Consider the following 17,726-nt stretch of genomic DNA (forward strand, 5'->3'; position numbering starts at 1 on the left):
ACCTTCCTGTGCTTCCAGTAGAGGGTGTATCAACTTCACAGTAAACATCCTCAATTGGAACCCAACAAACGTCATCACGCTATGGCCAATAAAACTTTTTAGAAGGTCCTTTAGGATGGAGGAATTTTACATTAACATCACCATGTTCATTTGATACATCATTCGCAACACAGAAGTACCAATCTTTATCGTACTGACATACATAAAATCTACCTGGTTTGATGTCTTCAATTCTCAATTTACAATTCAATTCTCCCTGATCAATTACACTTATCTGCTTCGAATGATCTGCAAAGGATGTCTTCTTCATAGTTAGACTCATGGTTGTGTTGTCAGGAATAAATTGGTGATGACTACGTGTACCTTTGAATGTACTTGATTTTGCAAATCGAGATTCAAGAAATTGAGTGTTACTAGCAACCTCCTCAGTGCTCACAAAACAAGAGGTTATACCATCAATATCTGCTTCAGCAAACTCAAATAACTGCTTTGGTGTCAGAATTTGATTATAGTAGGGACGTTGAAGGCTAGCATGTGCTGCTAATCTCTTGATTGTGCCACCAACGCCATCACAAGCATTCTTTCCGTGTGATGTGGCAAAGAAGTTCCATTCTGCTTGGAGATCGAAATCGGTAAAATGATACAGCAAGTTTGTCAAGTTCTTAAAGTTCTTGTATTGTGCTGCTGAACCATCGCTAATCCTCAGTGTAAAAAATTTCAGCGATATGAAAATTTTCAAGAGGCCATAAAATTTGAACGGAAAAAGGACTTGAGCTGAAATTTTCAGGATTTACTCCTTTCAATGGTACTAAAAGAATCTGAAAGTTTCAGGAGATTTGGAGAACATCAATTCCAAGCCCTCACTGAGATTGGCTGGACTGACCCAATTTATAAAAAATTTGAGCTCTGCTGTCTCGACTATTTTTGGTCTGAACATTTGAAATTTTACATAAGAGTATTTAGACATGGAGCAAGTGTTTTAATCGGTTTTTGAGTGAAAAATTGACTAAGAGGTCAAAGTTGAAAGAGTTGACCATTGTAGACTCTATCAAACTCCACTGCCAATTTTGGATCACCGCATCCGTCGCTAACCTGGTTCATGAGAGCATACTTGTGATGTACTCTTGGCCGTGTTCATCGCTCCGGTCTCACAGGACCATAGATGCAACCCAGCAAGACTACATTCTTACTTGTCTAGTGGTGGGCCCCTCCAGGGTGACCAGACTCTCACTGGAAAATATCTCTCTGCTGCTCAGGGTATGTGAAATTTGCATGACCCTAAGTCTGTGTGGCAACATTGTCGATTTCGGCTGTCACTCTATCTTCGTGCTTGATCCAGTCTCTCTTTCATCACCTGACGTCTGGGCATACCTGAAATAAACTGTATCATTCAAGCCAGCAATCGAGAAACAAGGAAAAACCAGTTTCATTTTTATATAACAAAACAAAATAATTGTTTATAAATCCTTTTACACTAAAGTAGAGTTCTTTGATCTGGGCTTCGTGATGCAGGTTGTATAATTCTAATCTAATTTCCCAGAACAGGAGCTTTTCAACTTAGCTCTTATGTCATATGTAAGAGAGTGATTGTCATGACACAACCAGGGCATAACGGTGACATCACTGCTGTGAAACTCAGCATGGGGTCCAGTATCAACTGATTACGGACACACTTTTCATGTTTCAGTGTCCCAAATGCTGTCTAATAAGCCCCATGGACAAAATAATATTCGGTCTGTTAGATAGCCGCACCTGAATTGACAGGATATGCCAGCGCGGGAGAGCCGAGCCAAAGGTAACGGGGCTATAGCTACCGGATGGTGTGCAGATCGCACGGGAATGGATAAACGATCGGGCTAGGTGTAGGGAACCTACCTTTCTGTACCTAGTTGTATCCCATATCTGAATGTGTCAATATATTCGGTAACTGTGGTTACAGGTGGTAAAAGGATAAACCCTCGGCCTGAAGCCTATAACATTTACAGAATATCTATTGAGAAGACGTCAAATGTGAAAACTGGTTGGAGCAAATGCTGCCTATGTCACAGATACTACCGGAGAAGATCTCAGTAGTCCCATTCCAGGTCGCAGTAAATCAGATGGATATTCAATGCTGGCTACAAATATTCCTCTTTTTCAAGAACTGTCAGATGCCCATGATTATTAATCCTGGTAGGCTCGATGAAGGTGATGGTATTGAAGATACATTGTGGCAAAACAATGCTCAGTACCATCAGTTGCCGTGCTTTATTCAAAAATACTAAACTTGATCGGGCCAGGAAAAGGGCATCTGACGCTCAGGAACATACTGACAAGAGTTGTTTAAAGACTCGAAGAGTGAGTTTAAAACTCGCAATAGTGAGTTTAAAACTCGCAATGTTTCATCTGCGACAAAGAATTTCTAGATGATGGACAAAGACCAAGTCATGACAATGGGGCTCAGCAGTAGGCTCAATAAATGTGCCACAACTCTAGGTGAATGTAAAATTCTTGCCTGATTGAGTGCTGGTGATGCCATTGCACAAGAGTTGAAGTATCATAAAGATTGTTTAACAACTCTTTACAACAGGGAAAGATGTCACCTTGCTGCTCTACAAAAACAGGAAAATGAAGATTCTCAGAAAAAAGGAATCCATCCATTGGTATATTCAGAGCTTCTTGCTCATATAGTTAAAACTAATACGAACAGTGATGCACGAGTTGTGTTTAAACTTGCAGATCTCATCACACTGTATAAGCAACGACTTTAACAGTTGGAACTGCATGAACTTGCCTCATGTTCACTCAACAAGACTGAAAGAGAAGCTTTTGTCAGATATACCAGCACTTGAAGCTCACAAGTGTTGGAGAGATGTTATCTTGTCCTTTACAGGGTCAATCTTGTCAAGAGCTTCAGAATTTTCTGATGCTGTTATACTCAACAAAGCTGCTAGTATTTTGCGAAGACACATGCTTGCTCATGAATGGAAATTTAATGGTAGATTCCGTGCAGACTCTGCTATGGACAATATAGATCACAATCCGTCTGCAACAACAGCTACAACATCCTTTACAGGTACCAGTATCTCACTATTTCAACATCCAACGTCTGACAGTGATGGTGAACTGCGTGAGCCACTTATGATCAAAAATCATAGTATAAAATGGATGCCTGAACTTCCAGAATCTTTCAGACATTCATCCTGCATATCTAAAGAACAAGACTCCGTCGCCTCCAGAGTTCGAATATCCAACAAGTATCAATATTGACTTTCCCAGGCTTTTGTTAAATGAATTTCAGTGGCTAGAAAAGGTTCATCTGACACAAAGCATTGATGATGACGTTAACATAACCTGGTCGGCACACCATGCTTCTGAGAAGAGTTAGATTTCAAAGTGAGCATTACATCAATTCTACCTCTCCTCCGAGAACAAGCCCACTCAGTTGCCACAATACGACATGTTATGGAGAGGATTAGAGAGACAATAGCGTTCCTCAACCCAGGGCAAATTCCAGTCATAACTGCTGATCAGCCACTTTATGCATTGACCAAGCAAATACAATGGCACTGGCCTCAGCAATATGGTGAAAATAAGTTTGTCATCATGTTTGGCGGCTTGCATGTTGAAATGGCTGCACTGAAGTCAATTGGGTGGCTTCTAAAAGCAAGTGGTTGGATAGAATCCATTGTAGAAGCAGAAATAGCTTCGTCTTGTATTGCAGAATCTTTCATCACTGCTTCAAGTGTTACTAGGACACGATACGCTCACCAGATTACTGCATGTAGTCTCTACACACTGATGAAAAAAGCATACAAGTATTACATTGCAGATACTTCTTTGGAGCAAGATTTGATGAGTGGTGTGAGAAGCGAAAAGCAGAGAGCCCGCAATTCTAGTGCTTTCAATGGAACTGACCATACTATATCTGATACGTTCTTTCAGGGAAGCTGACTTCAGACTTTGTCGAAACACTAATGGAGCTGATACCATACTTCTTTGCCAAGAATAACTACAACTATGCAAGATGGCTATCACTTCATCTGGAGGGCATGCTGTGCTTAGAGCAGACCCATCCTGATATGCATTTGCAATTAAAAAATGGCAAATTTGTCTTCAAGTCATTGCGACCATTTTCTTCTATGGCCATTGATGAAGCACATGAAGAGGAAAATGCAATCATCAAAGGAGAGGGTGGGGTCGTAGGTGTGACAGAGGATCCTTCAGCACTACGAAGATGGATGGTAGCAGGGTCAGAAGTGAGTTGTCTTACAGAAGAATATGAAGCACTGTCATCGAACAAGGATGTTACTGAAAACATGAAACACAAACAAGTCAATCCCAGAAAGCTTTCTATGGCAAAGTAACAAAGCTCACGGCTGTCATCAATGAAATGGGCAATCCATTTCAACAAGAATCATCCGATCTACTCGCTCTGGATACAAAGATTATAGCATCGGAAACCGCAGCTGAAGCTGATTGCATGCACTATGGGAATGGCAGGACTCGCTTTAAAGAGTTCATGAAGACCTTAGAGGGAGAAAACCGGGCTGCTTTCTATTCCAAAATCAAAAGGAACAACATAGACTTCTTTGACCAGACACAAGAAGCAGCAGTGACTGATGCCAAACATAAGTTTGAAAGATGGCTGTCGCCTATTCTCTAAACTATTCATATCTTGCCAATCCAGGGAGTGTGACCTGATGGAATTCTTTAAACATGAGAACCAGTCCTTTCCTGCATCTTTGAGTGAAAATGGAAACCTCTACAGTGGTACAAAGTCTCAACTTGCATTGCTTCTTCAGTCCAAAGTTACATGCCCAGATTCAGTTCCACATGTGTCAGTCATCATCATCGATGGTTCAGCATTGGTAAACACAATACCACCCTGCAAATCAAAAAACCTTTGAAGAGTATGCACAACTTGACTTTTTTTCCAAAGGTACTGAAATTCAGTTCAGCATATGAGAGGACTGACATTGTTTTATGTTTACTTACCAAGTTTGAAAGCTGAAACACGGACAAAACGTGGACAAGGTGCAAAGCATTGGGTAAACCACAACGGCAAGCTCCCCAACTGGCGAAATTTCTTGAGGGATGATGACAATAAAACAGCTCTCTTCAAGTTTCTGGCTGATAGAATCACTTCACTAGCACAGGATCATGAAAATCTCGTGTTAATCACCAGAGTTGCAGATGTTGTTAGCAATCAGAATATCAATTTTGAAGGACTAGCACCTTGCAACCATCAGGAATCAGACACAAGGATGTTTGTACACGCAAAACATGCAGTTAATCATGGTTACAAAACAGAACTGCTGAAAGCTAATGACACAGATTTACTTGTCATTGCCATCATTTACTTGTCATTGCCATCACTGTATTTGCAGTCTTGAAAGAGTTGGGCCTGGAGGCAATGTTCATTGAATTTGGTCAAGGAAATGACACAAGGTTTATTCCAGTACATGAAGTCATCAGCGTACTTGGCCCTGAAAAAGCAAAAGGCTTGTCCTTTTTCCATGCCTTTACTGGTTGTGACAATGTGTCAGCCTTTCGATATAAAGCTAAGAAGACAGCATTTCAGACATGGAATGTTTTACCTGACGTGACGGACGTATTTGTCAAGCTGAGTAGTCATCCAAAGTGAAGACCAAGCAATTATTGACCAGTTTGTCATCACAATGTATTACAGATCTACCTCCCTCACAGAAATAGATGCTGTAAGATTGGACATGTTTGCTCATAAACAGAGACCCTACGATTCCATACCTCCAACTAAAGCAGCTTTAACTGAACACACAAAGCGTGCAACATATCAAGCAAGGTGCATTTGGAGTCGAGCAACATGTTGTCACATAGAAATTGAGTCCTGGTGAGTGGGGGTGGAAGAAGCACGGCAATACATGGAAGATATTTTGGACAACACTTCCGCCAGTTGCAGAAAGCTGCAAGGAACTAACAAAATGCGGATGCAAGACACAATGCTTTGGAAGATGCAAATGCTATAAATTTGGCCTTCCATGTACAAAGTTATGCGGCTGCAATTGCGAGTGTTGAACGTGTGGATCCTGATGAAAACACGAGAAAAATGCGCGGTAAACTGACATAAGTGTGTAAAATATAGCCTTTATTACACTCAAATGGTCTTAAATCTTTATTTTGTCGTCAGAAACTGCTTTGTTGACATCAGAAACATATAAACTGATATATAATATGTGGAAATCAGTCAAAAATGAAGCATTTAGTTCACAAAATGATAAATTTTATCATCCATGGCGGCCATCTTGGATTTTTTGAGTGGCCCAAAAGTTTTTTCGGAGGAGTAGACCATTGTGAGCAATTGTGCCAAGTTTCATGCTTGCTTACCAAAATGTACAATTCTTCATCAATTTTGACTTAAGCTGCTCAGCTAATTTCCTTGTTCCCAGGGACAATTTTTTTTTTTTTTTTTTCTTGATCAAATATCACACCCTTGCTCTTCTATTTGCAAAGCAAGACCATCTTGTATCGCCAGGGATCTTGCTACAGTTATGCTAGCACAAATACTCAGATGTTTAATGTGCTGATAGTATAAAACAAGCTAATATATAGATTTTAACTTAAAGTGATCCAAACCAAAAACGAAGTTTAATATGCTGCCTAAAACCAACCAACCCACTCAAAATTTACCTACTTTGACATATTTTTCGTACTGTTAGCCCATGATGAAATTAAACCTTGTTCTTTATGAATTTATCCTTTTTCTGGCATTTTGAAATAAAATATTTTTTCCCATCACTTAAAAAAAAAAAAAAAAAAATCACAACTTTTACTTCCTTACAATAAAGTTTGAGAAATTATTTTTTGTTCACCGTACGACTTTTACTTGAATTTTTATAAAATGTTTTCATTACAGGTTGTTGCCCCACATAAAGAATAATGTTGGTTTTGTGTTCACCAAGAATGATTTGTCTGAAGTCAGGGAAAAACTCAAGGAGAACAAGGTATGAGAATCTTAATACATTTTTCATAGTTGTGAGCCAATTTGATGCAATTTTGAATTCTAATTTGTCTGTTTTCTGTGAAACTATCAAAACTTAGGACGAGTTATAAACTTATTTCTAAAATAATTTCAAACTAAAATTCTGAAAGGATTTTTTTTTTTTTTTTTTTCTCAAATAGTGTCTCCACTGTCGACTTTTTTTTTTTTTTTTGCTGGAACTATAACTACTACCATTAACTACTATTCCATAGTACATACAAAAAATAACTTTACATTATTAAATGACCTAACAAGATTGCCATGCCAACTATAATTTAAAACTTGATAAATTATTTTAAAATGTTTTTCTGCTTGTAGTCCAGTCAAATGTGTCTGAACCTCAAATTGCTAACAAATTATATTTTTGATGATAAATTGACAGTAATTGAGTTGAAATAGGGGAGGGCCATCTTTGAAGATGGCAGCCGTTGACACCTTACATCAAGGTTATTTATGGTAAACTTTATCCGAGATTATTCATACCCAATATCCAAGTTAAAAATCTTTGTTAGCAAATTGTTTAAGGTTGAGGCAAAAAATCGGCTAGATTAACTGGACTATTGTTTACGGTGAGATTGTAATAAATATGCAGTTAAATTTTTGGTTCTAAAAGCAGGCCATCTTGCAAAATCTTAAATTTATAATCTAACAAATTTGTCAAATTTAGTTTAATACATAAAAAAACTTGCAAACCAACAAGTCTTGTGCAGGTCACTTTTGATCTGTTGTGGCGAATGGGAGCCAAAACTAGCGTCTCCTTATCTTAAGGTTTTGCTAGAATCTTATTTTGGTGTATTCCCTTTCCACCTTGTTGGAAATAAAACCGGGTCCCCTAGTTTCTGGGTGTGGACCTAACCCAATATATTCCATAACTTCTCATAGTCTTTATTGACTTTAATTGAGGAGTGAGACCATATTGGGTACATTGTAATATCTGCTGACTTTTCTCAATTTGTAAGATTTTAAAAACTGACTTCAAATGTTTTTTACCAATTTGCTTTAAGCTTGTAAATTGTCTTTTTTAGGTAAAAGCTCCAGCTCGTGCAGGTGCCATTGCTCCCTGTGATGTACAAGTTGGAGCCCAGAACACTGGGTTAGGTCCTGAGAAGACCTCTTTCTTCCAGGCCTTGTCCATCCCAACCAAAATTTCCAGGGGTACTATTGAAATCTTGAACGATGTACGTCTTATCAAAGAAGGTGAAAAAGTTGGTGCTTCAGAAGCTACACTTCTCAACATGTTAAACATCTCTCCATTCTCATATGGTTTGGTGATTGAGCAAGGTAACTTTTCTATTAGGATTTTTTAATCATAAATTTTGCAAACGTGTGTATAAAAAGCTGACCTAATAGTTTGGTAAGTTGTGTACTTGCTGTCACTTTTTAGAATTTAATATTAAATTTGTCTGAGTATATTGCTGGTAACACTTTTCAAAATGTTATTTTGATTGGCAGATAATCTGCATTTGTTTTAAAACTTGATAAGAATGACTTTTATTTATTTATTTATTTATTTTTTTTTTAATGAAAACTGGGTGAATTTGATGCGCTTTTGTTACAAGTGTTTTCTCAAAGTTTACATTTTCATGTTTAATTCAAATTCCAATTTCTTAAGTTTAAAAAATTTTTAAATTCTAAATCGTTGGTCTTGTTTAAAAAAAAAAAAAGTGTTTAAACATCGGTCTAATTGCTCATTTAATTTTATGAATCTGAAAATAGTTGTGTGGATTGAAGATGACTTTCCAATTTGAATGCATTTAAAGGCTTTTCATCGACCCCCCCCCCCCCTCCATTTTGTGCTGGGCAGGATGTTGAATTTTTTTCATTGAAGGAGTTTCAACGATGATGATTAAAAGTACTTTCGCTCTACTGAAATTGATGTGGATGCTTTCTTACTGACTTGTGAACTCCTCAACTCATTTAAATAACCTTTTAATATATTAGAAATACAAATGATTCTTTAACAAGTTACTCATCTTTGATACAGATTTGACAAAGGATCATAATTTTCCAAAATTAATTTGTCAATTATAAAGCTGTCATTTTTAAAATTTAATGAAGTTCCAATTTTTTCAAGGTTTTAACTCCATGTTGGAGTTAAAAGTTGACACTGACAACCATATTCACGTTTTGGATAAATATTCAGGCTGGATGTAAAATGCATCCCAAATGACTTGAGATCTAACCCTCTCCCCATATTTATTTATTTACTGTTCTTTGTACTCTTTATAAAAGGGACAAACCAAGTTATGCCTAACATTTCGTCTTTATTGTAAAATTTTTGGGTAAATGAAATGAAAATAAAACAGTACATTATTTAAAAATTTTATTTTCAATTCATTCATCCAAAAAACCTTATCCTGAAGATGAAATGTTGGTCGACATAAAACTTATCTCGTCAGAATACTATTCGATTATTCTCATTAAAAAGTAGTTTTAAAAAAAAAATCTAATCTTAATTTGAGTCTAATGATGATTTTAAAGTACTTTCGCTCTACTGAAAAGAATGTGGATACTTTATTGCTGACTTGTGGACTCTGCATCTCTCCTTCAAAATTTTAATAACATCACGTATTGAGATGTGACAATTGCTTGCATTTCGATAATTCCTAATTCCAGATAAAATGAATATTAAAAAGTACTTTCGCTCTACTGAAATTGATGTGGATGCTTTCTTACTGACTTGTGAACTCGTTTAAATAACCTTTTCTAATATATTAGAAATACAAATGATTCTTTAATTTTTTTCCTGATCTACATTAATGATCTTCCAAATCATATCCTTACATCATTTGTAGACATTTATGCTGACGACACTACCATTTATGGTACCACATCTAAGACAGTAAACGAGCAAGTACTCTCCAATTCTCTCTCCTCTGATCTTGAGCATGTAGTACAATGGGGAAAGGAGTGGCTGGTTACTTTTAATGCATCTAAAACCAAGCTTCTCTTTACATCATCAACATTTTAATCCACATTTGTCATCAATTGAAATGAATGGCTCTCGTCTTCAGGAGGCCTCAAGTTTTGACAAGCTTCTGGGCTTGACCATTACTCCTGATCTTAAATGGAACACGTATATCAAATCTGTTGCCAAGGCCGCTGGAAAAATGGTGGGATCTTTCTATCGATCCAGTAGATATCTCACTGCTGATGCTATTTTCTATCTATATAAGAGCCAGGTACGTCCAAGGATGGAATACTGTTGCCACATCTGGGCAGGAGCTGCTAGAAAGGACTTGTCCTGCCTTGATAGAGTTCAAAATAGACTTCGTAGCCTCGTAGGAGATGTCCTTTTCTCCTCCTTACAACCTCTATCTCACAGAAGAGATGTTGCGAGTTTGTCTCTGATGTATCGTTATTTTCATGGAAAGTGTTCAACTGAGCTTCAATCTATGGTCCCCCCTCGCCAAACTTTCACAAGAAACACTCGTCTAGCTGTAAACACTATCAATAATTTCCCCCACTCTTTATCTGTGCCTAAACCTAAACATAGATTCCATGAACAAAGCTTCTTTCTTAGAACTGCACGCCTGTGGAATTGTCTTCCGTTTTCCTGCTTTCCGGCTGACTACAATATGGTTGTGTTCAAGTCTAAGGTAAATAAGTTCTTGATGAGCCGTTCCATATAAGTTATTAAATTTACCAAGTTTTCATTACTAATGATTACTATATTGACCAACTTCTACTGTACACTCTTTAACCCTTATCCTTGAGTGGCCTCTGGGCCTTGATAATGTGGTGATGCCTTTGTAAAAAAAACAAAAAAAAACAAAAAAGAAAAACAAATGTATCTTTGATACAGATTTGCAAAGGATCATAGTTTTCCAAAATTAATTTCATTATAAAGCTGTCTTTTTTTTTTTTTTTTTATGTTGGAGTTAAAATTTTTCAAGGTTTTAACTGCATGTTGGAGTTAAAAGTTGACTGACAACCATATCCATCGCCCTCTACACATCTGTCCCTGCATACCCGGCAATTGACATAATTACCGACTGCATTTCTTCCTGTAACCTTCATTGGAACTGGAACTGACATGATCTCCTAGAAATAATAGATAACACTTCATATACAAAGCACATAATTACCTATGGGGTCCAGCCTGTCAGGACTACTCGCTATTGCATTCATGGATAAACTTGAATGCTGTGCCCTCAACTCTTGCTACTCCTACATCTTCACGCGATACGTTGATATCCTACTAACACCATCCCGGGAGGATGCAAACTCCATTTTTAACATTTAACAACACTGACCCACAAATTGAGTTCACCATCGGGCACCCTGACAGCTCTGGATCCCTGGCACTTTTAGACTTAAGCCTCAACATCTCCGAAGATGGGAATATATCCACCAAATTCTATAAGAAACCCGCCTGTAGAGATCTCTTCGTACACTATAAATTTACCCTCCCCCGTAAAGCTAAAATATGCGAGGAATGAAATAACATGCATCTGCAATAAATGCAGCAACAAAGCGGATAAAAACACCTGCAGTAATAAGTTCAACCAAGTGCTAGAAACCAATGGATACCCCACACCAACCATTGAAAACCTCCGTAAACCTAGAAGACGTACGCAGCATTCCTCCTAACACCTGCTTTCTAAAGCTGCCCCATTTCAACGACAGGATTACAACAGCCATCCGCAAAGCTATACACAGAGGGTCTAGACATACAACTTATACACACTGGGCCATCACTACGACTGCATTTATCAAAATGCAAAACCCATCTAAATACGTACCCTGCACCCTAACTGCCCGAGGAACACCACTAATATGTGCCATTATACATACAGTATATCGCATACAGTGCACCAAATGTGACCAATCATACGTCGGTAGCTCAGTGAGACACCTGCATATTAGAGTAAAAGAACATGTACAAACACAAGCCTCTTCTGTTCGCAGACACCTTCACACATGCAGCAACACTAACAAATCCATCTGAGTAGATATTTTAGCCAGCAAACGCAATGTTGGCAACCTTCGTATCAAAGAATCAATCCTGATTGCCAAATTGCACCCAAGATTAATCGCCGACATGAATTAGGCTCTCCATTCTTCATTTAACGCACACTATCCCACCATTATATAACAATGAAAAAATAAAATAAAATCCAAAATTAAGTTAAAATGAATCAATAATAAATATGCAATCCTTATTTAAGATTACTACACATAACGATGTATAACAATTAAATAGCAAGCCTTAGATGTGAATTAGATGGTGCAAGCATGTGGGCTACATGGCTACATGTATATGTGCTCATGCAAGTTTATATGGCCTAATTGATTTCTCAGAGTAAGCCTAATATTGCAAATAACAAATAAGACATAATACACCAAAAACAGAAATCCAAGTTAAAATAAGTAAATATATATATAAAAAAAAACTCTTGAAATAACTGCTAACCACTTGGTCATAACACATTGCGTATATAAATTAGTCAATAGAATATTACTATATAATTAAAGATACAAGAATCCATAAGTGTGTGTAATATATATATATATATATATATATATATATATATATATATATATATATATATATATACACGCACTACATAATGAATTAAATAAGATAAACAAAATACATAAAAGTAATGTAACGTTATACACTTAACCGAGAAGAAATATCTGTAACGATTATTCCCCTTAGGTCAGCTCATCAAGTAGTCTCCCTCTACCAACCGATTTATTCAAAGTATATGCCCCCCCACCCCCTCTCAACCAAAATGCAGAAATACAAACAAATTGATTAAATCTCCATATAAATTATTATAAAAGAAAAATAGAAATAAAAATAAACTTCACCATATTAAATTAAAATACTATTTACAAGTTCCGGACAATTGTTTACAGCGATACTGTTATTGTTTACAACAGCACGTTTGAACCAAAGTCAAATAAATATCTGACAAACATCTTTCTCAAAATATTATATAACACGGATATACTACCAGACTGACTTTTCCAGGTGACCATTATGCAAATATAAATGTGTAAAGAAATATATGAATATGTACACATGTATTTGTAAGTTGTATGAATAAAACTTTCTCACCTGCTTCAGCTGGCCTATCCGTTAACTGTTCATTGTATCACCTTCAACACATTCCATTTAACTACATACAATACAATGCTTCAAGCAAACTACATCCACCTGAATATTAAAATTTTTTATCCATATAATTGACAAAATTACCCTTAAATCTTATTCTAACCATTGTTTCAATATTTCTCCACTGACTTTTTTTTTTTTGTTTTTAGTGTATGACTCTGGAACTGTCTTTGCTCCGGCTGTTTTGGACATCACCGATGACGACATTAGGAAAAAGTTCATGTCTGTAAGTCACTTTGAACGAATTAGCTTTATTTTTTAATCCCTTGTAGATTTGGACAGTATTTCAAAATTGATCTTTAAAATGGAATCCTTTAAAACCTGCAACAGGCAATTTCTACTACAGAGATTTAGACATTAGAATTAGCTATATCAGCTAGAGTAATAAAATCAATGCAAACCTTTTTTGCTTCATTTTTAACTAATTATTTCTCTTATTTTAATATTAAAGCCTTAACCAACAAGTTTGTGCAGGTCATTTTAGACCTGTTGTGGCAAATGGGAGCCAAAACTCTTGCATCTCCTTATCTAAGGTTTTGCTGGAATCTTATTTTGGTGTATTCCCTTTCCACCTTGTTGGAAATAAAACCAGGTCCCCTAGTTTCTGGGTGTGGACCTAATCCAATATATTCCATAACTTCTCATAGTCTCTAATTGACTTTAATTGAGGAGTGAGACCATATTGGGTACATTTTTTTGCATGTCTTATAGAAAATGTTTTATTTTTTTAGTAAAAATATACAAATGTAGGTTAGTACCTGTAGTTTAGTTTCTTCAGCATGTATTGCATATTCTCTTTTAGGCAACTTCTAATTAAAACTGCTTTTCTTTCAGGGTGTTGCCAATGTGGCTTCTCTTTCACTTGCTATTGGCTACCCAACAATGGCTTCTGCACCACATATGTTGATTAATGGCTTCAAGAATCTTTTGGCCATCTCTCTTGAAACTAAAATAACGTTTGCAGAAGCTGAAGCGGTAAGTACTATCCACATAAAAATGATTGTTCATTCCAGAAATTTTCAGTTAAAGACCAAATCCATTTTTATCAGAAAATAGAAAAACAAATCCCTTTTGCATTAATATTTTTATTTTGATTATTCAATGACTTAATTTCACTTTTCAAAACGACCATATATTTTAACAATTGTTAGATCACCAAATTATTTGTAGTGGCTGAAATCATAGGTCATTGGCAGTTTGTGGCCATTTTTACTTTTTCTTCTAGTTCCAAAAGATTAGATGTAAAATTTGAATACAAATAGTTGAATTCTTCAATGTCCTATATCAATGATGAAACTTTCACGAACCCCGATTTCTGATTCTTTGTGATTGGAAGTTTATTCTGAGATGACATTCTAATACAATTTTTGGTTCTCCAGAATTCAACTAAAAAAAGCTTTGATATACACTGAAAATCTCAAAACAAGTTAAACAGTTATCATTTTTAAATGGTTAATGTGAAATAGCATTGTAATGTTGATCTAACCAGTTTAAATTAGTTATCTGCCTTTTTTACTTTTCCAACATAGTGTCTGTTTACTCATAATTTTTTTTTTTTTTCCAACTTGATCAATTGCATAATTTTGAAATGACATCTTCGTTTCATGATGGATGTGTATATCAGATTTTTTTTTTTTTTTTTTTTTATGGACTTACACAAAATTATTTTCACATATTTCAGTGGTAATTTTTTTCTTTGTCCATAAATGAAATGCTATCAGGAAGAAATTAAATGCTTAATCAATATTCTTGCATGTCGAAATGCTTATGATCAGGAACTTTATAATATAGTAATTTTCTGTAGAAACCATACCATTACATAGCAGGACTAGTTTCAAATTAGCACCATTTATGGCTTTCATATTTTTTAATTTTGGGCCCTCTTTTGTTTGGATGTAAGATTTGAGAATATTGGTTTAAATGTTGGTCCGTTTAAAACATTTAAGATGATGCTTATATTAAATTCTTCAGAATGTCCTATATCAATGATGAAACTTTAACGAACCCCGATTTCTGATTCTTTGTGATTGGAAGTTTATTCTGAGATGACATTCTGATAGAATTTCATACATATTCCTCATGTATTATATATCATGACTGGATTTTTTTGCTTTCAGGTGAAAGATCTCCTCAGCGATCCTGAAAAGTTGTCTGCTATGTTGGCAGCATCTGCAGCGGCAGCAGTGGCCGCTCCTGCAGCAGAGGCTGCTCCCGCAGCCAAAGAAGAGAAGAAAAAGGAAGAATCTGAAGAGGAGTCTGATGACGATATGGGGTTGGGATTGTTTGATTAAAGGAACTGTTGACTTCCAAAATAAATCCACATACTTCACAAGAATATGTCCTCGTGTTTGTTTTTAATTAATCATACAATTTCAATGTCTATGCTACGTATTTTGATCTGTGTTTTTTTTTTTTTGTTTGTTTGTTTGTTTGTTTTTGTTTAGACTTCTCATTGGCGAATGAATGCTGAAAGCCTAATGCACCTAAATGCCATTAGTACAGAGAGCAATCGGAATTCAATAGGCATACTCGGGTGTTTCCTTTTTGGACTACATTATTTACAAGACCCTTGATTAGGACATAAACTTTTCTGGTATGCAAGTTGGGTATAGCAGGCATTGCAATCTATATTTGTGCAGCTTACAGTTGTCTACAAAGTAAATTGTCTTAACATCAGGTGAACTTTGCAAAATTAAAGATATACTATGCACTTATGGTTGAGATCCTGTTCAAAGATCTTCACGTACGAAAGATGCAGCATCACTTGGAATACACTGATTAACATTCTTCGATACTGAGGAAGAATTTATCCAAGTTTTTAGGTCAAATCCAAGTGTGTAACAGTGCATGCGAGCGTTTGGGGGGGAAAATATCAGCAGCAGTGAAGGATTGCTTGCAAAGAGATAATCAGCAGTCACGAAAGTGGATATGCAAATTAGGAAGTGTGACAGGAGAAAAATGTACCATGTGCTTGGGCAGAAGCAAAATGGACATCTAAGAATTGATGCATTGAGTTACCCAAAAATGGGTTGACTATGCCCGGCATATGGTTGGAAGAAAAACTTGTACCAGGCTAAAATGGACATGTGGCAGCAATCGACTTGTCGATAGTAACAGTGCTTGAAAATAAATTCAGATTTTTATTTCTTTCCTCTTGTATTTAACGGCTATGTTACAAGTGCAGAGGTCACTAACTGAAGACTTTGATAGGAATAGTGAGGACGAACATGGAGCTGATTACTGGCCTTTTGTTTGTCTCCTATCTTGGAAGAAATGTATTCAAAAGATTTTTTTTATGGATGAACCACCTTTGTGAGATGAACTTGTTTATTTATCTCAAAAAGAATTTTAATAAAATAATTTGTATGTTTATTTGCAGAGTGTTATCCTCATCTTCATAGTTGTTGCACAATGTTTCAACCAACTATTCCTGTAGCCGTCAGGTTTTTAACCGCGATGGGATGGGAATGCTGAATCTCTCGCCTGTATAATCATAATTACTGCCTTCCATAGTTGTCTCACTGCCAACTAATCCCTGCCTTGCTTTGGCTGGATTGAAACCGCTATCTCTCCAGACAATGCTCACCTTTGGGACCTATGGCGCAGTGGATAGATGTTGAATCGTTACATATAATTGCAGGTGAGCATTGTCTGGTGATGGTGGTTTTAATCTTACCCAAAGGCGATCAGATGATTAGTTGGCCAAAACGTGAGACAACTATGGAAGGCTGTAATTACTGAACATGCAGTTAAGACTTGGCATCTTTATCCCGTCGCAGTTAATAACTTGAAGGCCAGAGGAAGTTTTCCAAAACATGAAAAAAGCTATGAAGATGATAAATCTGCGAATAAGTGATCTCATTTGCAGTTCAACCCCCCCCCCTCCCAAGTGAATACAGTTGTCCATTTTTCCATATGTAATGGAAAGGTTAAAAAAAAATGCCTTGTAATAAAACCTTGATTTGTTAAAAATATTTGTAATTAGCTGACAATACATAGTTAAGAAAAGTTATGAGCGCACCATAAGATCTTGTTTGCTACGGAGCATTAAAAACTGAGTGTATCATGTAAGGAATGCAGAAACCTTGCTCCATTGCAGGGACAAATATATTTGTGACCGGAGGTCCAAACTTGGAGATGTATCTGTGTGTCCTTTTTATCAAGTCTGGATTTTATTCATGTCAGTGCTCATTGTCGGGTTTCTTAACTTTTAAACCCTACTCAGCCTCTTGAGTTAGAATCCTTAAAGTTCAAAGCTTGGAGACTTTTAAAACATTTCCTGGAAGGGAAGCAGCTTAAAAAAGAAAAAATTTAATATTCTGAAATCGGAAGGTGTGGGATTTTTCAGTGTTAGGTGTAATTGTGAATTTGGAGCATATTTTGTGAAAATACTTGTAAAACAAAATCAACGATGGAACAATGAGATTGGACTACTGAACATGTTAGGTTGGAACCTTTTGCACCGCATACTGTTCAAAAGGAAAACTTGTGGATGTACCAACCAGAACAAAACTCCATGCATAGTAGGATACCATACTGGTAGGTGGGTTTTCTTGTTGCTTTTGTGTGGTTAAAAAAAAAAACAATCTATTTCTATCA

General features: G+C 36.3%; 1 protein-coding gene and 2 non-coding genes across 3 annotated transcripts in view; all 3 read left to right on the forward strand.

Annotated features, from left to right (window-relative positions):
* LOC145243896 (large ribosomal subunit protein uL10-like) overlaps positions 1–15,464 on the forward strand; it is a 37,054-nt gene extending 21,590 nt beyond the window's left edge. The window contains exons 5-9 of the mRNA XM_080107003.1: positions 6,875–6,962; positions 8,026–8,281; positions 13,277–13,353; positions 13,962–14,102; positions 15,245–15,464. Coding sequence (XP_079963129.1) covers positions 6,875–6,962; positions 8,026–8,281; positions 13,277–13,353; positions 13,962–14,102; positions 15,245–15,418 — 736 coding nt within the window. The 3' untranslated portion in view covers positions 15,419–15,464. The remainder of the gene's footprint in view (positions 1–6,874; positions 6,963–8,025; positions 8,282–13,276; positions 13,354–13,961; positions 14,103–15,244) is intronic.
* On the forward strand, positions 7,693–7,928 carry LOC145244212 (small nucleolar RNA SNORA73 family). Its single transcript, XR_013862991.1, has one exon. It is a non-coding gene; the product is annotated as a small nucleolar RNA SNORA73 family (small nucleolar RNA).
* Positions 13,585–13,821, forward strand: LOC145244213 (small nucleolar RNA SNORA73 family). Its single transcript, XR_013862992.1, has one exon. It is a non-coding gene; the product is annotated as a small nucleolar RNA SNORA73 family (small nucleolar RNA).
* Positions 15,465–17,726: the final 2,262 nt, after the last annotated feature.

The sequence above is a fragment of the Euprymna scolopes genome, chromosome 22 (assembly GCF_053919585.1).
Source record: "Euprymna scolopes isolate OS-2025 chromosome 22, ASM5391958v1, whole genome shotgun sequence".
Lineage (NCBI taxonomy): Eukaryota > Metazoa > Mollusca > Cephalopoda > Sepiida > Sepiolidae > Euprymna > Euprymna scolopes.